This window comes from Opisthocomus hoazin, chromosome 7, assembly GCF_030867145.1.
Source record: "Opisthocomus hoazin isolate bOpiHoa1 chromosome 7, bOpiHoa1.hap1, whole genome shotgun sequence".
Lineage (NCBI taxonomy): Eukaryota > Metazoa > Chordata > Aves > Opisthocomiformes > Opisthocomidae > Opisthocomus > Opisthocomus hoazin.
Genome location: NC_134420.1, coordinates 34,147,902 through 34,173,618, shown reverse-complemented (window position 1 = coordinate 34,173,618; position 25,717 = coordinate 34,147,902). Strand labels below are relative to the sequence as shown.

At 41.0% G+C, this 25,717-nt stretch overlaps 1 protein-coding gene across 14 annotated transcripts in view; it reads left to right on the top strand.

Annotated features, from left to right (window-relative positions):
- SIPA1L1 (signal induced proliferation associated 1 like 1) overlaps positions 1-23,530 on the top strand; it is a 231,659-nt gene extending 208,129 nt beyond the window's left edge. For all 14 annotated transcript variants that reach the window (XM_075427533.1, XM_075427528.1, XM_075427532.1 and 11 more), the window contains 9 exons: positions 84-202; positions 2,624-3,063; positions 9,047-9,286; positions 10,352-10,517; positions 14,113-14,356; positions 17,339-17,485; positions 19,979-20,093; positions 20,579-20,660; positions 21,424-23,530. In XM_075427533.1, the coding sequence (XP_075283648.1) occupies positions 84-202; positions 2,624-3,063; positions 9,047-9,286; positions 10,352-10,517; positions 14,113-14,356; positions 17,339-17,485; positions 19,979-20,093; positions 20,579-20,660; positions 21,424-21,567 (1,697 nt within the window). In that variant the 3' untranslated portion in view covers positions 21,568-23,530. The remainder of the gene's footprint in view (positions 1-83; positions 203-2,623; positions 3,064-9,046; positions 9,287-10,351; positions 10,518-14,112; positions 14,357-17,338; positions 17,486-19,978; positions 20,094-20,578; positions 20,661-21,423) is intronic.
- Positions 23,531-25,717: the final 2,187 nt, after the last annotated feature.

Here is a 25,717-nt window from a genome sequence, read left to right as displayed (position 1 = left end):
TGCAGTGTAAAATGAGATAACACCTTTTCTTAGTTTGTGTACTGCATGTGCTCTTCAGTACATGGTTGTGTGCTGTATTGCAGAACCAACATGCCATCTCCCAGCCGTATCCAAAGTGCTGCCATCCTTCAGAGAAAGCCCCAGTGGAAGACTGATGAGACAGGATCCTGTGGTTCATTTGTCTCCAAATAAGCAGGGTCATGTAAGTTATCCTAAAAAAGGAATTATTTTGTGTTTTGCTTTTGCTCCACAAGCTCTTGATACCAAAAGTGTTGTTCAAACTTACATTTAGAGTCTCAGTTAAAAAAGAAAGAAAAATATCCTAAGCACAGCCTACTGAAATGTTTATCAGTTAATAAAGTTTTGGTACCAGTTGAACAGCAACTTCTTGTCTGTTATCTTGTGATAAGTAGAGGATTTCTGGCAGTGTATAAAGCTATTCATAGGCTTCACATGTGAGACTTAGTTTACTAATGTATTTTATAATGCAACACTCAGAAAGCTGCTTCTTTGAAACAGAATAGTGATCTTTATTTTGGTTTTGTATTTTCTCCATTTTCCTCATCTACTGTAACTATTACTTCCTTTCCATAACCTACCTTGCACACTGTTGGAGGACTTTGTCTGAAATGTCTGCTGGAATCCTGCTGAAAAAAAACCTTCCTTGTTTTATTCGTGTTTAAGGTCTAAACGGTAAATTCTGCCTTTCTGTCTCTGCAGAGTTAGATATTCACAACTTTTTGGAGACTGTCACTTCCTGATTTGTGTACAGAGATGGATAAATGCAGTAATGTTCATAAATTTAAAATGCCTTGAAAATTATTTAAGTCACTAGAATTAAAAAAATACACCCTTTAAACTTTAAATTTACCCAATAAGCTGTATCACTTGTTTTTTTGTTTGTACAGTCATCTAAAATATGGAGTTGTGTGCTTATACTGAAAGTATTAGTTGCATTTATTAAGGTGTGAGAAACTCTTTAACTGGTTGCTGTTATTTGCTACTGCTTACCAACATTCTTCTTTGAATACCATTGGCAGTGTTCCTTTTAGGTTATTAATGCATAACAACACATTTTTATTAATTAAAAAAAAAAAAAAAAACACCGCACCAAAAAAAAGCCAGCACACCCGTCTTCATATTCTTAGGAGCACAAACCAGGTTTTACATTTAGACTGACCTGTTTTCCATGAGATGTATTTGACCGTATAATGATGTAATAAATAACTCATTAGCTCCCATGCAAAGTGTGACACTGGAATTATTAATGCTTGCATTCTCTTCATTTAGTCATTGTTAAAGTAAATTCTTATCATGCGGACAGATGGATGGGGGGGAGCGATGCAGTCCCTAATGAAGAGCAGTCACTTTAATTGGAGATAACTAGGAGTCCAGATCAACTTACTCAATATTCCTCCGTTTTTTCTGTCAGTTTTTGCTTTAGTATAAGAAGAAACGTGGATTCTGAGATTTGTTGCCCTTGGTATGCATCCATTCTTTGTTTTCCCTCTTTTCTAGTGAAAACAGAAATAGTATCTAATTTTTTTGTATTCGGCTGGGATCTCTGCCCATGCCTGTTAGGTAATACTCCAGGGGCAGACAAATAGGAAAGGTGATGCTAAGTCTCCTTTCTGTCCTTTCCCTTATTCCTAGGCCATCTGGTCACTGAACAAGTCTGTTGCCTACTGAAAGACTGCTTCCATTCTTATCATATAAATGATCAGAACTTAGATGATGGGAGCTAAAATTAAGGAATTCAGATGGATAAAAGTACCCCAAACATAGGTGAGCTACTCAGCAATGATGAGTGTACAGCTAGAAATTCTTCCTGTAATGGGATGTTCCACCAATACCCACTGTGGATTTGAGGGCATTCAGTTTCTTCGTCACAGCTGGCTGTGATCGAGGACAGAACATTCAAACCAGCCAGCAGCATGTCCTGGTGGGACAATTTTAAGCATTACATTAAAGCTTCTTTTCTTGCAATTCTGCCTTTTGGAAAACAATTTCATTTTAGTTAAATGGCATTTCAGTGGTCATTTGCAAAGGACACTCCTGCTTTCCTGGAGGAAACACCCTATGACAAAGGGGCAGGAAAAGCAGTACTTATTTTGCGCTACTTTAACCTTTTGATAGGCAATTGGATTATTAAAAGAACGTGCACTTTCTATGGATTGGTTGTTTCATGGTCCTATAAATGTTGGAGTCCTAAAATTACAGTATTTTTAGTTATAGTAGTTATAAACCAAGTCAAAGTCTACACAGCTTAGCCAGTTTCATTGGACTGGGCTGAGCAGAACTGTGCTTGAAAAGAAACGGCGTAAAGTATTTGGGGGAAAAAAACCACAAACAGCTCTGGCTTTCCCTGAATAGTTAAGACATGGTGTCCAAATCCATATGAAAGCTTTTTACGTGCATCCAGAACAGAGCACATGCATTGTGCTGGAATGAAATTTTTAGAGTTTATTAGTCTCCTCAATGTATTATCCAGTACCTCAAGGTCGAAGAGCTCCTATTGTGCAGTGGTGACTTTTGTAATCATTGATTTCCTCCTCCTCTTTATTGCCATAATTCTGACATAAACCTACAAGTGCGGAGTTTTGGATTGTTGTTTCTTCTGTAGTCTGACAGCCACTACTCCAGCCATTCCAGCAGCAATACTCTCTCCAGCAACGCCTCCAGTGCTCACAGTGATGAGAAATGGTATGACAGTGGAGAGCGCGCCGAATCGGAGCTGAACAGCTACAACTACCTTCAAGGGACTTCAGCCGATAGTGGCATAGACACCACTTCCTACGGACCTAGCCACGGCAGCACTGCCTCCCTGGGAGCAGCAACGTCTCCCCGTACAGGGCTAACAAAGGAGAAGGTGGCACCGCTGTGGCATAGCTCCAGCGAGGTGGTCTCCATTGCGGACAGGACATTGGAAAAAGAGAGCCACATGGACCGGAAGACCGAGTCTTCACTGAGCCTGGATATTCACAGCAAGAGTCAACCAGCCTCCAATCCTCTAACGAGGGAGAACAGCGCTTACAGTCTTAGTGATGCCGTCTCGCATACAAGGTAATTCTCACCTCTTGACTTGAGATTGACCCTTCCACACTCATTTTCCCATGCTCACTCTCTAGCCTATCAAAAGTGAGAAGTGGATGTTGAAGAGAGGTTTCTACTTACATTAACCAGTGTTTTGAAAAATCTCATTGTGCAGAAGGCTTGAAAATTGAGACTGCCTTTAGTCTTCGCATCTGCTACTGCTTATAACACTAAAGAATGTCTTTGAGAGCATATTCCACACTGCTACTAAACTAATGTAAGACAGACACGTGTCTGATATGTTTATAAGGAATATCTTGCAAGAACTGCAGTTCATATAATGGATCAGAAAGGAGATCACTCCATTTTATCAGTGCACATATTACGTCATATGTGTTTAATATGAGGCTCTTTTCTAGTCTTGCAAGTGTGTGTTTCAGATGGTTGGCATTTTTTTTCCCCAAGTCTTTTTGTATAGAAATCTGCTTGCAGTCAGTGTGATCAGGACTTAAGAGCAAGTTGCTTGGGAGTGCTAGCAAGTAGATTTTAATCTCATTCTGCTGCAAGCTTGTGGGTATGACAGATTACAGTCACCTTCCCTCTCTCCCTCAATTTTGCCACTTGTAAAATTGGCAATATCAAGTACGTGTACAGAGTGCTTGAACACCTCGGTGGAAGATACCCACTTTACAAGTTAATCATAGCTGCTAGAGGCAGAAAATGTTTTAGACCGTTTTCCTAATCCATTTCCCAAGAACTATAATTCAGTGTGCTTTTTGAAAAATACTCACACTGGTGTACCAGCAACAAGAAAAAAAACACAGCTCTTGGGGAAGATGTGTGATCATCATAATTTGTTGCCCTTGCGGAGCCTGACTGTTGCATTTTTATTCTTAAGGCACATCTGTTCTGAATGTGCAGCTAAAATACCTACAGGGTGGAAGTCTGAAGCAATTTTTGCTAATCGTTTTGAGCAAAGCTCCATTTATGCAAGGCTACATGTTTTGTCAGACAGTTTAACAGCTCCTCATCCAGTAGCTGCAAAATGGGGGTTGTCACAGAGACTGTAATGTGGGGAATGGTCTCCATGTACTTTGTCATGGTGATTTTGACTAAGTCATCTGTTAATGGTGGTCCCGCTCTGGTTTTCTGCCTCTCTTGGTTGGCCATTCTTGGCACTAAAGCTCATATTCAGTTGGTGTAAATCCCACCCACGTCTTTGAGACTGGTATTTCTAGTAGCTGCGCATGCAAGAAGCACTTCAGCAAGTCTGTGAAAAACACTGTGCAGAGGGATTTACTTAGATTTTGGGCAATGTTAGCATGTGCCCCTTTCTTGAAGGTAAAAATCTATATGGTGGTTATCTGTAGTTTTATCCCTCTTATTTTGAGACAAGCATGTTTATATGTGGTTTTTTAACATTCGTTAGAGTTTACTGTGTGCCCTGTCGTACTTGTCTGAATGTAGCTAGCACGGTAGCATTAAATGTGAGATTTTTGTACAAAATGCTGATTATAATAAAGTTTGTCAGTAGCACTTACATTTGGAAGGATTTTTCAGAAGTGACTCGAGGTCTGGAAAACATGTGTAACTCTTGGAAACTTTATTATAAAGGTGTGCCTAGTGAGAATGGTGGCTTTGTACATCTGAGGTTCTGGTTTCCTCTTCTATGAGCACCAAATAGGGTTAATTCAGTAGAAAAGTAGAGAAAATTTAGTACAAAGAAACATATCTTTGCAGAGCAGGCATACCCTGACAGCTCTCATCTTTGTCTTCCCATGGATATATTTATTGCAAACTGAAGTCTAGGATGTTGTCTATTTATTATACGATAGCATTGTGTCTTCAAACACGGTATTTTCTGTGGTTGATTTGGATTAATTTACGTGGTGTTTCTCTGGTGATGCTGAAATGATTCACTGTGTGGTTTTTTGGGGCTGCTGCTCAAGTTTCCAGGTAAAGGTTCCCTAGGCTTTATGCTGCAGAAAACAGTTGGGGTTTTTTTCCAGTTTCATTGGAAAATCAGATGTTAAAAATGCAGCTCTCTGCAAGGATGAGTAGTAGCAATTTGTAGAACACATGGGGCACGATGCTTGAGAAATACTGCAGTCCTTACACCTACGTAGTTTGTTTTGATGGAGAAAAAACAGACTGACTTCGCTCTTTATTATTTCTTATTTTTGAAGACTAGAACATGCGTTTGATGCCTCTCAATAAAGCAAAGGCACAGTCTGGGCTGGAAAGCTTTCATTTTGTTTCTCCTGGTGTCCTCAGTAGGTGGTTGCACACTGAAGAGCAGTGCTGACCCAAGGTCCAGCTGTTTGCTCCCAACTCTCCCGTAGCTCACTCTGTGGAGGCACAACAGCTTGGAGCTGGGGGCTTGTTAAACTGGCACTTCCAAAATGTAACCGCAGCTGCTTGCTTTGAGGAGGTGAAGGAGAGGAGGCTAAAGGATGATTCTGAGCAGGCTGCTTTTCCTGAGAAACGAACAGCTTAATTGGTGTGTTTCTCTATCAGTTTCTAAATTGTTATCCTTTGTTGCTTCTCACTTTTTTACCTTTTGCCTGTGGATGCCAGAATGTCTGTAACGTCTTTAGAGTCGGGTTTCTGAGCAAGAAGAAAAGGAATTTAGCCCTAAAAAGAACTGGGTAACAAAAGAAAAGGAAATAACCACAAATTAGAGTATTTGTGTCGGTAGAAGACAGGAGCGATAATTAGTGTTCAGATCACTTGATGGTGCATAAAAGAACTTGTACCTGAGAATTGGTGGCAAAATGTAAATTATAGTGATTAACTTTTACAGCAGAGCTTCTAGCTGGGTTTTATTTTTCTTCTCCACCCCCATTGCCAAAGTCCTTCCTGATGATTGTGCAGATTTCTCATAGCATCCCAGGAGAATTGCATTATGTAGGCCAGTAATTATACAGAATTATTATAGCTGAATGTCATTAAATGAAGCCATATGTGCTGATGGCATGAATTCCCTAGGAAAAAAATAAAATCAAACTTCAATTTCCACCTAAACTATGTGGTTTCTTATGGTCCTCTTACCAAAACTGAAAGGAAAATCACATCTATTTCTAATCAAGTATCTTTTTTATTACTTCTAATAATTTTAAGATACCTAAAATATTACTTAATGGTTGTAGAATACTTTTATGAATGGCTCATCTGCAGTTCTTGCAGATAGTCATGTAGTATTTGAATTTTCCCTTAATTTAATCCTTGACGTCTCAATAATTGAGGTGGGAGGTGGGGGACCAACAGTGGCTATCTCTGTGTCCTGAGAATATAAGGGCTGAATTTCTTCCAGATACAGTCAGGCTGGTCCGAGTGTCCGTTACAGCATGGGGAATCCTCTACGTGCTTCTTAGTGCTGAATACTGTAATAACTTCCCATCACTATCATAGTGCTTCAGCTCCGATTTAGTTTTTCTGCAGTTTATCCAGAGCCTTTTGCTCTCCAAATATGCTCTCAGTTAACAAGTATGTCTCTCTCTCACAGTATCCTTTTGACCTGCCTGTGTTTACTGGCAGGGAGAAAAGCTTCAGTTGTATCCACAGTTCTGTGCATAGTTCTTGAAGCAGAATATCCTCCCAAAATACTGTATTGTAAAACCACAGCTCAAAATATGTAATACACTGAAAATAAAAGTGTATTTACATCTGTATGCTGTTTTCTTGCTTATTTGCAAGGCAGCTCGTGGCATCTAGTATGTGATACATATTTTAATAAATATTAAAGTATTATTAAAGTAATTATACTTAAAATACACAATGTGTATATACACTATGATATATAATTAAATATTATAAGTATATATCATATGCATTTTGTATATAAATTTTAGGTAGGGCATACTGAACATCATTGTTTGCCCTCTTTGCCTAGTAATATTAAGGGTCAACACTACCAGCCTATCTAGGAGTTGTCGGTTTTTATCAATAAATCTTTTCTCACAACTGGCATTTCCTTGAGAACCACCTGATGGATTAAAGAACTCTGAAATGTGATCAGAACATCCCTTTTCCTACACACTGAAGCAAAAGGCTTCTCCACTTCTTAAGTGTATTTAGAAGGGGGTAAAAAGGGGGGGGAGGGGCAATATAGCCCCATACGTATTCTTTAAAGATGTGCATCTTCCCAAGATCTGGGTGGTTTATTTTTGTGGTGGTGATGCCTCACAGATGGGCTGGTTTACTCAGCATGTGTAGGAGTTTTCTTTCAGTATTGAAAAAGAGAGAGAAGGAATGCAGAATAATTCACTGCCTCTACTCTAGCTCTTATTTTTCTCTGGTTTGTTGCTATGAATTATGTTTACTTATATCTATTGCAAATATGAAGGTTGTGATGTGCAGCTCCAAATTTTCAGGCTTGATGTACAGGAAAATCTCTATATTTTCCCAGTCTGCCATCTTTTGTAAAGGCCTTTCAAGTGTACAGATGGAGGGAAGAAAAAAAGTCATTCTAGAATACAAAATCTGTATCACTGTAATTTGATTCACATACGTAGGAGGAGATGCATCTTGCCCCTGGTGTGAGGGACTTCACAACCACCCCGATGTACACAAGATGGAAGCATCGGCTGCAGCAGCCGGTGCTGTTGGAGGTGGAAAGGCTGCAGTCCGCTCAAGGCTCTCGTTAAATCCACAGCACTTAGCTGTTGGGACTCACGGTGCTTACCTTGAGCCATACGAAAATGAAACGTAGTTGAAGGTGATTTTTTTAGACTCCATCTGTTGTCAATGGAGAGAGAGGAGAAACTCCAAACCATTAATTCTCCCTGTCTGTCTGAGACACCTCATTTAATATGGGGAGAATCACCTCCTAAGGATCTTTCTCCATTGACTACAGCAGGAGCCAGGCAGCAGCATAGATTAGATAGCTGACTTCCATAAGGCTAAATGTAGGTGAGATAATTTTCCCAGGTGGCAACATAAATTTCAATCTTAAATTCTTTTTTCTGTTTCAGTGAGAGAGATGTGAAAATGCATTGTTTTATCAAGATATGAAAAGAGTGGTGGAGAATTTTCTGTTAAGCTAAGAAGGAAGAGATTATTCAGTCTTTATTCAATCTTCCAGCTAATTTTTATTTCTCAGTCAGAAACTGTTCTTTACCAAGGGACCATCTGTTTCGAATTTCTTCCTTGCAGTGTTGGATAGAGGGATGAAAATGTGGCTAAGTTGTGTAGAGAGCTAACAGAAAACTGGTCTCCAAATATATAATGTTATTTCAGTACTGAGGCTGTACACAAAGTTTTCCTGTAACTCTAAGAAATGCCTGACCTTTTAAGGTTGTTGTAGTAAATATTGTCTTAAGCTGCGGTGCTCCTGATACGATGCAAGTTGCATCAGATTTGAATATCAGCATAACTAAAGAGTAGCTCCCATCTAAAACCCCCTTCCTTCTTCCAGCAGTAAATTGCAGCTGGTCATCCCAACTCTTTTCTCTGTCCAAATTGTGATATATATTCGAGACCTGCTCAGACTTCTCAATTTAAGTCTTTTTTTGCAAATGGTAACTGCTTTTCAGGCAAAATCCAGGAAGCCCTGTTTTGAAAGATGTATGGGTTTCTTCTTTTGTTTTATTTGGGGTCTTAAGGATGTTTCTTGTTGCTGATGTTCCTTCAAAATGTTTTCTCCAGCAGCCAGGAATTCCAGCAAGAAATTGGACTTGGGTTCTTTTCTGCGAATTCAGCTACAATCTCTTGTATTACTTTTAAGCTGCTGAATGACCGTGAATCCTAGATTTCGCATTTGTGAAGGGGAATGAGGGGAGGGTGGTATATTGCATCCTCTGAGAGGTTGTTTACAAAATCTTTCATTACAATGTGAGATGCTTTTAATGAAACATACTGGTGGAAGGCCCTTAAGAAGAGCGAACTGGTTTTGCTACTCTACCCACTATTGATAAGAGTAACATCTTGTGCCCAGAGTTCTGTTTTAAAAATAGTTAAACAAGGAGCAGATATACACATTTGAGGCAAATTTTGTCTTATGTTTTTCTCCTAGCACCATGAGCTCAAGACACTCTGCCAGCCCAGTTGTTTTTACCAGTGCCAGAAGCTCACCTAAAGAAGAGCTTCATTCTGCTACTTCACCCCAGCTCGCACCTTCTTTCTCCTCCTCCTCTTCCTCCTCATCTGGTCCTAGGACTTTCTACCCTCGCCAGGGTGCTACTAGCAAGTATCTGATCGGATGGAAAAAGCCAGAAGGGACAATAAACTCAGTGGGCTTTATGGATTCAAGAAAGTAAGACTGTTTTTTGGTTCTCTCATTTGATTATTTACTGTAATTGTAAAGAAGCATTGAGATCTGTGACACTTCTCTGTATAGAAGAGCTCAAGACTACTTAATAGAATGCTTAGTCTTTTGTAGAACTTGATCTCTGATATAGAGTTCTGCAGTTAGGCTTAAATATTTCATAGTTGCCTAATCTATTTCACTGTTAAGTTGTAGAAGTTTTTTTATTTCATCATTCCTAGAGAGCTGTATGGATTTCAGTCCTATTAAAGCTTATCTTTCCTTGGGACTTCTTAAAGGTGACTCAAAAATGCTATCTGAGCAAATATTAAAAATTCTCTTAACACAGAGCCCGAGTTCTTCCTTAAGCCTCTCATCCATGTAGTAGTACCGTGCATGCTATGCATTAGCTCTGTGGCACTCCGTGTTGCCGTGTTAAGATTGCTGCCAATATCCAGTCTAAGTGGCTTAAAGCAAGCCAAGATCTCTGTGTTACAATATGCAGCCATCTCTTTTGGAAGAGAAATTGTGAAACAACTTACCAGGGAAAATACTGTTCCTTTAAGTCTAGCATGACTTGGAAAGCAAGTGGTTCAGAAAGCCCATTTCAAAGTGATTTATTCAACCCTTCTTTACTTCTGTTGAGTGAAGCACAGTGTCCCTAGGTGAGGCTGATAACTGGCTGTCAAGAGGAGATGGTGAAACTTTGTGAAAACCGCATTATGAAAAGCCAGTTAAAAGATTAAAGAAACTGTGATTTGCTGCTTTTGGGCTCATTTAAGACACTTATTTTTTCTAGTTTTGTACAGAATATACATTATTTTAGTAGATCCAGTCCCTTATTGGGAAAAGTTATTATGATAACATTTGAGTGTATTGCTAGTTGATTTTTTTAACAAGTTTATTGTTGCAGCAGGTATTCGTTAAGATGAAGCTCTGCTGTATCAGTGAAACTCCTTCCCTTCTCCTAGATTTTTTCTTTTAAAATCTCAAGGGTGCTATAATTCTTGTTTCATTCATGCCTCCTGCCCCAGGGCTTTGAGACCTGAATGTGTCTGTTCCATTTCATTTTAGACGTCACCAGAGTGATGGCAATGAAATGGCCCACCCTCGGCTGCGTGCTTCAGCGAGAGATCTGCGAGCGTCACCAAAACGAGCATCCAAGTCCACCGTTGAAGAAGACCTGAAGAAATTGATAGATCTTGATAGCCCAACACCTGAATCCCAGAAGAATTTTAAGGTGTGTTAAAGAGAGAGTCTGTCATCTGGCTATCTCTTGTCACAGTTCAGTGAAATCTGAGAATACCTGAAGAGCAACACACAGGTCATCTTCTGATCCAAGTCATAGTTCAGCTGCTACAAAACAGAAATGTGTGAAGTTACGCTTTATAAGAATTTGATGGTTGAGTTCATTGCTGCCAAGGCATATCAATTAATACAGCAAATGCATCACAATTTGGAAAAGGGTGAAGGTCATGTAGATTTCTGTGTAGAAAATGTTGAGTGCTTTCAAAGCAGAGCTAAAGCGTTCATTCACACAGAGCTTACTCAGTTGCACTTTGCATTGGACTCAAGAATTTCTCAGATAGGATCTTATCTATTCTCATCAATAACAGGCAAATAAAATGCAAGGCATTCCCTGAATTCTCATAGAGTTCATCATGGACAGAAAGTCAACTGTTTGTCGCAGACTTACCTGCTAGAGAAACACATTTGGGGAGGATTTTCATTGTTACAGTCACTGCAATATTACTACAGTTTTGTGTGCAAATTTAAAGAGACTGGTATACCAAATTGCAAAGAACGTTTAGGACTGCTGGCTCTTGGGAAATCCTGTAGTGTTGTCTTATGCATTTGAATTATTCTTCTCTGATTGCATCACTAGGCAGTGACTTGTTGACGGTATTGACACTCCTTGCAAAAATCATGCTTTTTATACTTCTCTAATCCTGTTAACTGCACAAGGACTAAGGATGCTCCCTAAGCTTAAGCAAATATTTATACAGAATAAATAGGTAAAAACATTTCCTGCTGTATTTCAAAGTGTGTATAATAACACACAAGTGCATATATTAGCTTTAAAAACCCATCATTTTGAAGATAATCTCTTGATTTGTACAGTCAGTGCTTCGCAGCTCAGGCTTATCACCTAGAGCCCAAATGGTTTCCACAGCAACCATGCAGAAGAGAGAGCTGCAACTTCTTTCTTTGCTTGCAAAAACCCAGAGTGGCTTATTAAAACTTGTAAGTGCTAGGTTCCATACACATATTATTTCAGATGTTACCGTTGAGGCTGGAGGAAAAAAAAAAATGTGCCAATGGCAGGACAATTTGTGGTAGTTGTGAGGGGAGTGGGACATGGGCAATGCGAGCTAGTAACTAGCACTAGCAATAGGACGAGAAGAAACGGCCTCAAGTTGCGTCAGGGGAGGTTTAGATTGGATATTAGGAAAAATGTCTTTACTGAAAGAATAGGGAGGCATTGGAACAGGCTGCCCAGGGAAGTGGTGGAGTCGCCATCCCTGGAAGTGTTCAAAAAACATGTAGACGTGGCACTTCAGGACATAGTTTAGTTGGCATGGTGGTGTTGGGTTGATGGTTGGACTTAATGAGCTTAGAGGTCTTTTCCAACCATAATGATTCTATGATTCATCTCCTGTTGGTTGTTTGGAACTAGGGGATACTGTCATTCCAAGAAATTCTATTCTGTTTAAAGAGGTGGCCTGAAGACCATGAAAAGTGTGTATGTTCCCCAGTTTGTTTTTCTGCCTTGGGGTTAGTGAGTCAGTTCTTACCCTGATCTTTATTTCCTGGTGACTGTAACAAGTATGTTAACTCAGGTTACACTTCTGATAAATTTCAGCAAGTTACTAACATTCCATCACATCAATAAATTAGATCTTTTCCAAGTGACTGTCATTTCTGCCCACTACATGACTTATATTTCATCTTACAAAAAAGTTGCTCTTACAGCATAAATATTTTTTGACATTAAAAAAATAAAAAGAATGACAATACCCTTCATCAGTTCACTGCACAAAGACCAAAAATCCTCCTCTTCCTGACTGTTCCCTGCCGAAGGCTTTGTTTGCTAGTAGGATTTATTCCAGGCTGCAATTTTGTGTGTCTTGTGCGTCTTTTTATTATCTTCCCAGCCTTTCTTATCTCCTTACCTACTATGTGTGCATTATATCTTCTCAGACAAGTCACCCTTCTTTTTTTCTTCCCTCTGCTCCATTACCAGAAGACAGTTCCTACAGGTATTGCCTCTGTTTCGACTCCATCAGATGTTCATATCTGTGCAGTCTTTTAGTCTCAAGGCCTGAAACTAACTTGTGGGTCCAGTTCCTAATTCTTTAACACTGAGTGTGATATGACCCTTGAGTAAACACTGCTTGACTTAGCAGCTCTTTCTTTGCCTTTGCCTTCAGGACAAATGCTGAGAGATTCCACTGGATCATAACATGAACCTACTGATTGAGCTTATAAATTTCAGAACAAAAAAGCAGCTTGCTCCTCAATATAACCTAGTGACAAATGTGTAGCAGAAGTTGCAGTTTCTGTAGTGTCAGCTGTATATGCAAGGTTCATACTGTGATGGGCGTGTCCTGAGGGAAGCAGCGCAGAAGGGAGAACTTGATGTAAGCGAAAGTTAGCATGGGACATGGCTTTTCTTTCCTGCCTTGTCTTTTGATGATAGCAGGTTTTTGAAAGTAATCTTGATTGTTTCTGATCCTTAATCCATAAAAGCAAAACCTGCAGCAGAGTTTTAATATTAAAATTTTTAATGTTTTGTGGAAAAAAAAAAATTGGCAGATTGTCTTCCACTGTACAGTACCAATAGTCCCTCCTCCACACTTTTCTCCCACCTTGTAGTGTGGGATTTTGATTACAGGAGTAGAGTACCATCTGTTTAAACTTTTTTTTTTTTTTCCTTTTTCTGGGAAGAGATAACTATTCTGCTGTGCAAATGAGCCACTAACCCTTAATAATGTTTAATCACTCTTTCCGGAAATCATATTATCTTCTTCTTTATTTAAACTTGCTTACAGAGCAAATGAGAATGGTGAGGTCTTCCTTTCCATTTCTCCATGAAAGCCTTTGGACCAAATTTCAACCAAACCGTAAAGAAATGTCTTAGAGATAGTTACATTGCTACAGGTTTCATAAACATCAGTGTCTCTGTTTGTGGGAATGCGTTCTTTGATAGCAGCTGACTGGCCAGAGAGTGCGTAGCTCCAGGCTAATCAGCATTGCTTTCTCCTCTGCGGAGCATGGAGGAAGCTGGGGTGATGGTGGGGGTAAGGCACAAGTTCTTTTACTCATGGGACTACTTATTTAATTTTGTTTCAAATCCTCCTGAAGAATCGAAGCAGTGGTGGGTGTTCCTAGTTGTTCGGTGACATGAGACTTTTAATTAGTTGGCATTTGCTGGCGCTCAGCCTGCAGGAAGGCAGCCTCCCCCAGGCACGAGGGAGAACTCTGCTTTATGCAACATTCAGTCTGTTTCTGTAAACATTATCTCTGCTACATGTCAGCTCTAGAATCCATGAGGGCTCCCTGGGATTTCCACGTCAGGAGAAATTTGAAAGGTATTTAAAAGGTAGAATGTGAGATTGGCTAAGAAAGACCGATATATGTTATCTAGTTATAATCTCCTTCAAAGCAGATTCCTTCGGTTCTTTTACCTCTCCACTCTGAAAAAATACTGTGTTTAACGCTTGCTTTCTTTAAAAAAAAAAAGTTTAAAAGAAAAGTTTCAAAGTAGACTTCAAAAGTTTCTTTATTGATTTTTTTTTTCTCATTTCTTTTTATTTGTTTCTCTGAATGTATAGTCACACACTCTGTCCTGTCAGTCTCCCTTTCCCAGCACTCCTACCACAAGGCGTGCCTTGCAAAGGACTTTGTCAGATGAGAGTATTTACAGTGGTCAAAGGGACCACTTCTTCACCTCGCGGGCCTCGCTCTTGGACCAAGCCATGCCAAATGATGTCCTGTTCACCAGCACGTACCCCTCTCTCCCAAAGTCGCTGCCATTACGGAGACCATCGTATACTTTGGGAATGAAATCACTACATGGTAAGTGCATTTCCGATTTTTCTACTTTCAGAGGAAGCCTTTGTGAATCACGGTAAGGCAATGTGTTCTTCCACCTTGATTTTGCTAAAATAAGGAGAGTCCAGTCACATGCCTGAAAATATAAAATAGGAGGGGATTTTTTTTTTTTTCCCTCACTTCGGTGTGTATAAGACTGGTCATGCAGTTATCTTGTGGAGGGGGCACACAAATTTGCCTCGTCAGCTGTAAGTTTTCACCATTTCTTCCAGGAGTCATCTGGACCAGTTGGACCAATGGGCAGATAATGTATGCCTGGTTATCCACCAGTGACAACTTCAGGTGTCAGTTCCTTTAGTGTGGGATTATGGGAACAAAATACTATTAGGAAAATGATCATACAAACGTGGATAAATACCAGTCAACATTCAGATGTAAAACTACACCAGATACAGCTTCTATTGCACCAGCTGTTTTTAAATTCACTCCCTTACCCTATTCATTTTACAGGACTTGACTGACTGAATTTTAGTCACACAGCAGCAGCTAACATGAAAAAGTTACTCGGTAAACTCAAGAAGGCACTCAGCTTTCCCCCATTAGTTTACTGAAAAGTCTCCGCCGGATTATCTGATGGGTTGTGTGTTGCTGCATGAGAGTCCCTCAGTCGGTGAGAAGGGGAATTTTCACAGGTTCCCGCTGTACCTCGTAACTAAATGTGTTTTCCAGAAACAGAGCTAGATCGCACAGTGCAGGATTCTGCAATGTTTTCTGAAGAAGCACATATCTGCTCTGATTTATTCATGGTTTAGTATATTTCAAGAGGAAAACGCAAGGCTATCTATAGATTCAACTCACAATAGTGGGCCCTAAGCATGGTCTGTATTTAGATACTTAAGATACATTTGCCAGTGAAGGCTGCTGAAGAAATCTATTTTAAATTCTTTTCATGTCTGTGATCACCAGGCATTGGTTTTCAGTGTTGAACCTGACATTTTCATGAGCTGTTGTTTCTGTATAACATGTTTCTTGCATAAGAGTTAGGAAACTGAGCTCTCTTCACTTCTGCTTTTTATATGCACAAAAATAACTTTGCAGACTTGGTTACACTGCTGACTGGCTGGTAGATTTGGCTTCTGAGGGCTGGGGGTCAGAAGATTAATGCTCCTATCTGAGTAGAAGTGGAAAGCAGTACGCGGTCTCTTTTTGTTTAGATGCCTGTGTTTTCTGTATAGAAAACCACAAAACTTTCTTTCACTGTCACGTTGTCTTCCACACCAAACCAATTGCTCCTCCAAGCACATAAGCTTTCTACGGTTGTCAACAAAAAAGATTTTCCATTTTCCAGACAGTGTAGGGCCTGCATGATAAAAGGGCCAGTTATTTGAGTGGCACACAGATTGTCTCCCCCTCACTTGCCTTTGCTGATAGAAGGATTAAGTAGAGCCGGATATTTAATACCACAAGTATTTGTTGGCTTCCAGCTATTCAAAATTTCTTTGATTCGAAGATGTTAATAACAAAGAACAGCCATTCCAGACCACCTTTATTTGTTTTGAAGAGGGAAAACAATGAGCTAAAAATACTTTCCTTATCTGTCTTAATTAATAGTGGAACTCACACTTTTAAAGTAGGTAATTTTTCAAATGGTTAGTTTTTTCTTCTAATTCTGTGTATCTTTTCACTAATTGTAAATATTTTCATCTTAAGAACTTTCCAAAAAGCTGCCCTCTTTTAGGGAGATAATACAAGAATCTTCAGTGTTAATATTGAGCTGAACTCAACTCAACCTGGCTGTCTAAGGCCTGGTTGCCAGCTGCCAGGTTAAACTACAGCACCCAGGCAGAAATATTATTTAGTTAAAGTTATTAGAAAGTTATTTTAGTTTGAAGTTATATAGTTACTAGACTATCAAGAAAAATGAAAAGGCAAAATTAAGCAGCACAACTAGTGGCATTTGTCTTCCAGTGGGCTTGTGTCCTGCCCACCGTGCTGTGTTTCTGTTCACTCTGGTCCAAAATGAATTTTCACTGTACCTTTCTTCTCTGCAGCTTCCTCCCAGGTGCCCAGCCCATCTTCTGGCCACTACATCTCTGGTGCTTCTAATACCTCCTACAGCTTTTTCAAAACTTTCTTTATACCCTGACAGAGGGCATGAGGGAGCAGGTTGTTGCTGCTTCTGAGCTTACAGATGTGCTGACTGACCAGGCATTGCATGTTATTTGGTTGTCCAGCCAGTAGACTGGAGTAAAGTAGATAATTGTTGGTTCACAGTTTGGTCTTTCCCTAATTAGTAGCAATAATTCAAGTGTTTCACTTTGGTAGGCACCAGTTTGCTCAAAAATTACAGGGACTTAATATCCTTCTTTCAAGTTCAACAGTGTTTTTTCCATAGCGGGCCATGTACCAGCTTATGGGTGGGTGTGGGTATTTTTCAGTAAAGATCAAGAGGTTTCACTAAGCTGCTGAGAGATGTGCAATGCTTTGGAGTCATTTTAAGGGTTTTGAGTTTTCTTGTTCTGATTCAGCTTGTTAGGCCGAAGTCTGATCCCCTTGGTTTATGAGACTGTAAAGAGAGGAGGAAAAAAACCCCATAATTCTGCATTTTTACAGAAGCAAATAGGTGCCAGGGAGCGTAGAAGCCTCAGCAAGCTGCAGAGCCATCCAAAGTATCTTCAGCTTGTGCAGAGGCAGGAATTGTTGGGTGGAAGAGTACTGCCCCCAGCCCGAGTGCTGGGAGGAGGCAGAGATTGGCTTTTGAAGTGCTAAGCTGCAAAGATTCGGGCGGGTTAGAAAGCAGCGGAATGTCCTGGTGAGAAGCATTGTCTCAGAAAACTGGCTTGTAACATGCTGTGTCTGGTCAACTACAGTTGCTCAAACATTCTACTGAGTTCTGGTTCCAAAAGTGCTATCCCAGAAAAATCAAAAATAGGCATGCATTAATATTAAGAAAGGAATTTTGGGGTTTTTTTAATGGAGTTTATAACTTGTTCTGCATTACTCTAGGAGAGTTTTCTGCCTCAGACAGCTCCCTCACAGATATCCAGGAGCAAAGACGGCAGCCCATGCCAGACCCTGGTCTTATGCCATTGCCTGATTCTGCCTCTGATCTGGACTGGTCAAACTTGGTAGATGCCGCCAAAGCCTTTGAAGGTAAATTTCCAGCATATAATGCTTAGAAAGCTGGTCATCTTGACTTTTGCTTTTGTTATTGTTAGTTTCTACTTAGTCTGAAGCTTAAGCTCATTTAAAATACCAACTCAAGTCTTAACAGCCTAGAACTTTGTATGTAATACTCAGATACCGTTTCTTCATACTGGGATCCCTCTGTGCTGTGGTTTGGCCAAATCTCTGTGAACCTGGCTACTTTTCACTTTGTGTAGAGCAGTTGCAGACATCACAGTGAGGGTGGAAAAGACGTCTGGCATGAAAGTGCAAAAGTCAAGTCAAATAGCGCGGGGGAAAAGCATATGGGCACACTAATGTTTGCTTGCTTACTGCACTGGCAAGAATTTTCTGTAGTGCAGCTGAAGTGCGCTGCCAAGGTAATTTGGGAAATTGGTATATATACCAGTGTATACCAATATGCCAATTGGTGTATATATAGCAATTTTCAGCAATGCCTCGTTGGTATATACTTTTCCATTGCCATTCTTCCCTTTGTGTACTGTGAATACACAGACTTGCACACAAGTGTCGTTTCATCCTATGGCACTTTCCATCTCTTTGACACTTAGTAAACTGAAGAGAACCGTAAGCTGCCTAGATATATTTGAATTTAAAATTAAATGCACTTCAGCCCAAAGGGAGTTTACCTTACAGTTACTATAATCTGATGGAAAAGTCTCCTAGGTGCATTAAATACAAGTGCCTTTTCCTAATCTCTGCGTAAATGCTGTCCCGCCTTCATTAAAGAGTTTTCACTGATCGTGAATCTTTTCGACATTATTCTGCATGGTTGGAGAAGGCTGTGAAGTAATTTGCTTGCTTGGCTGTTCTCTGGTAGTAGCCATATACATCATTTAAACAGTACTTGTCTAAGCTGGTGTTCAAGATGTACATGTGTGCTCTGCTCTGTTGCCGTAGGAGTTGTAGAATCAGCACATCTCGTATTTCTGCTGTGCGGTCTTGGGAAAGAGTATTCAAAGTAAGCCTTAGTTCTCAAGAAGAGATGAATTTGTAGTGATGGCTTTTCCACCACACATAGGGATGAAACCTAGGTTTTAATGCATTTCACTGTGGTCAGCAATTTCTGTTTAAAAGATCCCGGGTTTGGTTTTTTTTCTTGTTAAATTTATTTGACTGTCCTCATTAACCTGAATCCGTCACTTTCGTAGACCCCAAACTCACTCGTGTTTCTGTTTAGAAGTGTGAACAAAGTCAGTGTGGTGAATGTAACAAACTGACAGCTCAGATGAAGAAAAGCTGGGGTAATGTGCTGGCTGTCACCTTCATCTCACCGCTGTAAAAATATATTCAGATTTGACTTGGAGAGGAAACGGCTGTCTGATGTCAGTATAATCCCAGTCTCTAGTCTCTGTCAGGTACCAGTAGTGACTGACAAGTACTAAGCAGCCTAAATTCTGATTTGTGATCCTGGACACCTCTTCTGCATCATTGGTTGGTGTCTTCAGGACCAGCCCCCAAAGTTACAAATAGTGATAACTGCAACCAGCTGAAACAAAATCTGCCTGGAGCCCTGAACAACACCAACCTTCAGTATTTTCATTCAAATGAAAAAAAGACAGGAGCAGAGAAAAGCCCATCGGATACCAAGGCACGTTAATTGTAGCCTTGTTGAAAACACAGAATAAAAATTTGCTAAGCAGAAAAAGATGATACTGTTCTGTTTCCAGTGGGAGACCATCAGCTGCTAAGGGAGAGAGATGTTAATTTGTGTTACTGTTTGTGCTAGGAAACTCCAGAGGTAGGGGCAGTTGGTAGTTTACAGTCACATCACATGTGATAGTGATTTAGAGATGTGTTAAAACATCTGAGGAGTTACAGGACCAAAAAGTATAGACACAAGGCAGGAAAGAGGTTTCACGTTTCAATCTGAAAACATTTCGTAAGGCATAAGGAAAAAATTTCGGGTTCTGAAAAATTACATTGGTCCTGTTACTTTCCCCATGTAAATTGTGCATGGTGAGCTTTTCTTTCCTCAAGATAAAGGGATCCTTTATGGAGTGAAGGAAGCTAAATGTAGTTACTGAGTTCCTGGGTAGTGTCGTGCCCAGGGTAGTTGTACCCAGGAAGTTCTGTGCAGCGCTTGTTCCAGCATGGCTTCCTGCCCCTCTTGGGACTGGCCTTGTGTGGACTCTGCGAGCGCCGCTGGGGTAGCTCTGCTTTGCACTCTGTAGCATCTCACTCCTGGAGAGCGTCTTGGCCTGAAAGTGATGCATGATCTATGAGAGCCTGCAGTGCTGTGCCAGACCTAGTACTTGCTTGCTGAATCCCATGCAGTGGAGAATGTGGTGCCAGTTTGCTTCTGTGAAGTGGATATTGGTGTGTCATACCATCATCTTATCTTGCTTTAGACAGACTTGTTAGGTTGCTTTGAGATCCTGCAGTGTAGCTGTTGCACTACGCATGAACAAACAATCATTACTGCTGCCATTTTTTCTCTCTGTATATTTGCTTTCTCAGTTCAGCGAGCTTCATTCTTTGCTGCTGCTGATGAAAATCACAGACCTGTGAGCGTTGCCTCCAGTAGTGATCAGACTGAGGACCAGCTTACTGCACAGATAAAGCTTTATACAGGGTAAGTAAATACACCAGGTATGCAGACTTCCTCAGCTACACGAGGAAAAGAGTAGGAACATCTTTATTTAGAAGCCGTCTCCAGGCTCCCCAGAACTCTTCACAAGTTCTCATGGAGATGGTGGGGGGAAATGAAAACAGAAGAATCACAAGTCCAGTTGAACCTTTTTGCAGGTTCTTTCTTGTCTGAGATGTTCATGAATGTGTCCAAAGCAATGATAATTCAAGGCATGTATAATGAATGGAAGTAGAGAGAAGTCAAGTGATGGGATGGCCCCAATTAATCATGAGTTAAATTTATGTTGATTAACGTGCTGCATGTGTTCTATATACCCTTTGTTGGGTTCTTCTTCTTCATTTGTGAATTCTTAGTGCACCTGAGTGCATACCTGCATAAAGCCACTTTGTACAGACGAGGCTATTAACTACCCTGTGTAAAGACAGTAAACCATATCGATACCTGTTCTCATTCCCTGCTTTCAACAGTAAAGAATCTCCTCCAGCTCTCGCGTCTAAAGTGGACCAACTGGAAGGTTTGCTGAAGATGCTGCAAGAGGATTTAAGGAAGGTAAACATCTCATCTACAGAAAATCTGTAGGACTTAGATTTAGTGCTGATAGGTGATGCTAATGACTGTGTAATCCTGCTTTGCCATGCCTGAGCCTGTGACAGTCTCATCATTGTATGAGAGAAAGATGTTTCTTTACCACTTTTCTCAGGCCATACTGCTAATTACACAAGGCTAGGGTGAGGTGTCTAAATTTGTAGGCGTCAGATTCCTCTGCTTAAATTAGGAGGGTGATTCAGAGTACCTCCGCTCCTAATTCAGGCTTGAAGTTAGTCCCTGTAAATATGTCCTGCTGGTGTTGAAAAGTTGACAGTATTATCTAAACATACAGTTTCTACTGTGGAAGCTTCCTGTATTGTGTTACTGCCTGCTTGGTCCTGGAGGGATCGGCTGTGGTCAGATGAAAAGTCTCTTAGCTGGGGAAGTATTTGCAGGAGTATTTCCTATCCCTTACTTAGTTAAGCATCAGCAGTTGTACATACTTCTTGTACATACAGAACAGCACGTGCCCGATTTTATTTCACCACTTGGGGAGCCATCTTCTGCGTTAGTATTTCATATAGAGAAATCCTGCTCATCCAAGCAAAAAGTGAGGAATGAAATGTCACAAATGTCCCTTAGAGATAAAACCATGTGTTATTGCAAATAAAAGCCTTATAAAGAATGAGACTCATGCTCTCTTAAGAGATTCTGGCCTCTCTATATAGGTAGGAAGCATGGCCTAAAATTTGCACTAAGATCTGTGTTTTTCCTCGTGCCTAAGGAAAAAGAGGACAAGGCCAGTCTTCAGGCTGAAGTGCAACATTTGCGGGAAGACAACTTGAGGTTACAGGAGGAATCCCAGAATGCAACCGAGAAACTGAAGAAATTCACCGAATGGGTTTTCAACACAATTGATATGAACTGAGAACAGCGTACGGGGAAGGAAACTATCTGTTATGAATATTATTACTGGGACTTAAGCTTTAATGCCACCTTAATCATGACGTGTGAAAGTATAGTCAGAGCACTTCCCTGTCCTTCCATCCTCCAGTAACCCGTTTTTGCATCTCTGCGCGCACTCAGAACAATTGCAGATCAACAATCAATGTCTGCCTTTTGTAGAAAAAACAAAGTAAATAATTTTAAAAAGGTAAAATAAAAGTTTAACTGCTAAAATGTGAATGTCTATTTTTTGCACATTGTCTCTTTATCTGTTATGTACAAAATGATTTGGAGGCTGGATCAGGCTTACTGTTCCGTCTGCCTCTGTTTCCATTAACTCCTTTCTCTCCGTTTCAGGTAATCTGCTTTTCCTTGCAGCTTTGGCAAATATTATGACATCTAGAAAATTAGACAGAAATGTTTATTTTACTGCTCTTCTTACATTGTTTTCTGAAGTATGCCACAGACAAGGAGATGTAATGCAATGTTTTAGGTGTCTCCTTAGCAATTTGCGCTTGATTGCTAGTGCTGCCTTCCCATACATTACAGAGAACGCGTGTCCATAGTGTATGGTACAGTACAACCAGCATTGTAACATTTGGAGAGAGACTAGAGACGGGAGCCATGGGTGAGGCGTATTATCACACATCCATTGCATCAGCATTTCTGGTAGCCTTTGTTTCTCGTGGAAACAATGGCTGCAAGTAACTTTACAAACAGCAGAACTAGGCATGCTGCAGTTCACACTGTATCAGGCAAGCTGAGAGATACGGCGTCCTCTTGCTGTACCGCTGAAGTATAGTCCCCTTCCCTTCCGGGGGTTAAGCTGTTACTTGTGTGTGTGCGGAAGACTCAGGCTGAAGTTGTATAGAGGTTAAGATTTCTTTCCCCTGAACAGTTTCCATGAAAAGCTACATAAACCATCTCCATGCACCTGTCCTCCCATTCCATTTCTCTGGACTTCTCAAATCACAACAGATTTGAGAAATGTTTGTTCAACTTGTGTTTTTATTACATGAGAGGTCTTGTAAATCTTTTACTATGGTAGACAGAGGAATATGTAAAGGTGAATTCGAGAAGTGTATTTTTCAAAGTACTGGGATAGGATTGGAGCTCTGAAATCTCCAGTCCCCAGTGAAACTGTCTAGCATGAGATTTCTCAAAACGCCTCATGCCAGGAAAGTTCATTTCTTGTTCTTTGAAGGAACAGCTAACTTGCCACAACATGTTACCTCTCCAGAAAATACCTTTTAGGTGTCAGGATACGACTTCTAAGCGCTGCAGTCTGCACAGGCATTGAACTGTGCAGCATGCTGAGAAACCTTTTCGACTCCCTTCTGAGTCACGACCTTAATAAATATTGCCTTGCATTAAGTGCAATATATTTGGGGGTTAACTTCAAGAGCATCAGCATCCACTCCCTCCCCTTTACCACATTCTCCAACAGGCAGATTAAAATCATTTGGCATAGTCTTGTCACAGAAACCTCCATGCTGTTTTCAGATCCTTTTTTCACGCTCTTTAATCTTGCTCCACACAAGTACACGCTACACTTCAAACTCAAACTTCATTTGTGATGCTAATCCCCATGGAGTTCTTCTCTAATGTTTTGTCATGGAAATGGATCTCTTTGGAACTATTTCTGGAGTGCTTTTGTAAAGGTTTAGAATGTCTTGGGTTTTTTAATGACTTGTATGAAGGAGATTTATATAATGCCTGATATTATTTGTAAATGGGAAATATTGCTAACATCTCTGAGCATCCTGAAGTCTTGCTTTTATTCTCTTTTATTTTTAAGTTTGGTTTTTATTTTATTTCAAAAAATATTTTGGGACTTGGGGCAGACTATTTATTAGAGTTTTGCAACAGAGTTCTTCTTGTATGATGCCACTGAAGGCTACTTGTAAAATTCTGACAATAAAACTCATTTTAAAGGCTCTTCTAAACCATTTTCTTCTGATTTTGTTGGGTTTGTTGTTTAAGACTTTCTAGAATGTCCATTTCTTCCTGCTCTCTTCTTGTACCACTTTTCTCAGTGCTTAGCTATAGAAGAGTTTCATTCTCTATCAGGTTTCTACTTTTTATCCCTTTGAAGGCCATTGCTTGGTATGTATACACGCACTTCATCCCTTGAGTTTTTACTTGTATTACTGCACAAATGTATTCCCCCACTTACAAGGTTTTGCTACCTTTAACAGTGACTCTGAGCTTCACCGGGCTGATACGGTAAAGGAGGGGCAGTGGTTTTTTATCATTTATCGGGATTTTAGAGCTCGTGGAAAAATTGAAGACGATTTAGGTCAAAAACAAACTTGCCTGGCACGCACAGCTTTCAGCATCCCACAGCCAAGCAAGTGAGCATGCAACATTAGGTGTGAGGTGTGTTTTGTTTTCCAGATCTACTCCTTTGACTTGGGAGATGACTTTGGACATGTTTTGAACAGACGTTGTTTTGGCCTGGTGGATCACCATTCTGCATGACTCAGGCATGTGGAACTAGGTCACGCTGTGGGAAAGCATCTTCCAGGTGCTCTGAATGGATCCTTAAAAGGCACATGGGGAAAGAAAATCTGTCTCTTTCTACCAGTGACGTACCCAGCAGAGAGCTCTGAAGTAGCAAGAGCAAGTGGAAGCATCTGATACAGGGGCTGAATCTTGGAAAGAAAACTAGGTGCTGCCTTACCATTTGTGATGGGATACTGGTAACTGAGTTGAAGCAGAAAGTTTCCTGCAGGTCGAGGAGTTGCCCTGCCCACGTTCATGATGAATTCACACCAGAGGTTCCCACGCTCCGCCATGCACACTGCTAGGTCAGTCCAGACCAGGGCAAGACCTGACTTGCAGGTGTCTCCCCACAGCCCGAGCAGTCACTGGGCCAAGCAGAAGGCAGGTAGTTGTGGGAGGAGTGTGGGTAGCAGGGGCTGCCTTCCTGTTTCACCCATTTCTCCCAAGAAAGTGATGTTTTGTATTCCTGGAAAGTTTTGTATTCCTTGTCTACGTTCCAGTGCGACAGTACTGTTCTCTATGTGACAGTGTTTTGGACAGCCAGATGTGGCTGGCAGAACAGCAGAAGGTTGCCTTTTCTCCAAGTCCCCACACTGAAGGGGTCACCACAGGGGGACTGCAGCTTGCGTGATCGATAATACTCAGAAGTGAAGCAGGGAGTATGTAACAGGCCAGAGGGCATAGGGCTGTGCAACGAGGCGAGCCGTAAAGCGCGCAGGAGGTGAGATTGCGAGGGGAGAGGCTGGTGGGAAGGGGACTGGGGAGCTGGTTGTGGGGTTAGGGGAGAGATGTTGTGGATGAAATGCAACACGTCCGGGCTTTACTCCTCTAAAAGCATGGTTGCTATATGATAGCCTGTTGTTTCTGCAGGAAGCTGAGTTCCAGACCCGATGAGCAAACCTTTTCCCCAGCTTCCCTTTTGTCGGAAAGATCCCTGTGAACCAGGTGCAACTTGGGAGGGTTGCCTTGTCTGTAAAACCTTTACATAATCCTTCTCTCATCTCCTAGCACCTTCTTTTGGGTAGACGTTTAACAAATCCTCTTTCAAAGCAGTCGCCTGTCTCCTCGCAGACGCCTCAGTATGGTGTTAGCCCTGTATGTGAGCAACTTGCTTTGCTGCAAGACAGCAGGAGAACAGAGGCGGTTGCTGTTTACCAGCTGGTATGGCAACCAAAATTGGATTCCTTGGAGGAGAGGTGACACTGTCCCTCCTCCACCACTGCTGCTGGAGCAGAGAGATGGGCTTTGCTGAGGCGGCGATTGATGGACAGGAGCTGGGCAATGAGATGGTGAGGCTTGCATAGATGCCTTCACCTCTTCCTGATATTAGCTGTGATGAGGAAATCCTTGCTGTGCTGTTTGAGGCAATACTGGAGGGGAAAAAACTCATATAAATATTTACTTCAGAGCTCTGCAGTAAGGCCCCCTTCCCCTAGCAGAGGTTTCAGCTTCAGCTGGGTGTGAGGGGAGCGAGGCTGAGGAGTTTGTGTGAGTTGGGCTTGTTGGAGGCCAAGGTCTAGATTTGGAGTCCCATTTCTCCGAGGCAGGCAGTGGTTGATGACAGCTACCTACACTCCCTTTCAGCAACGGAGACACTCTGCAGCCATGGTCCAGGGCAGACAGACGCT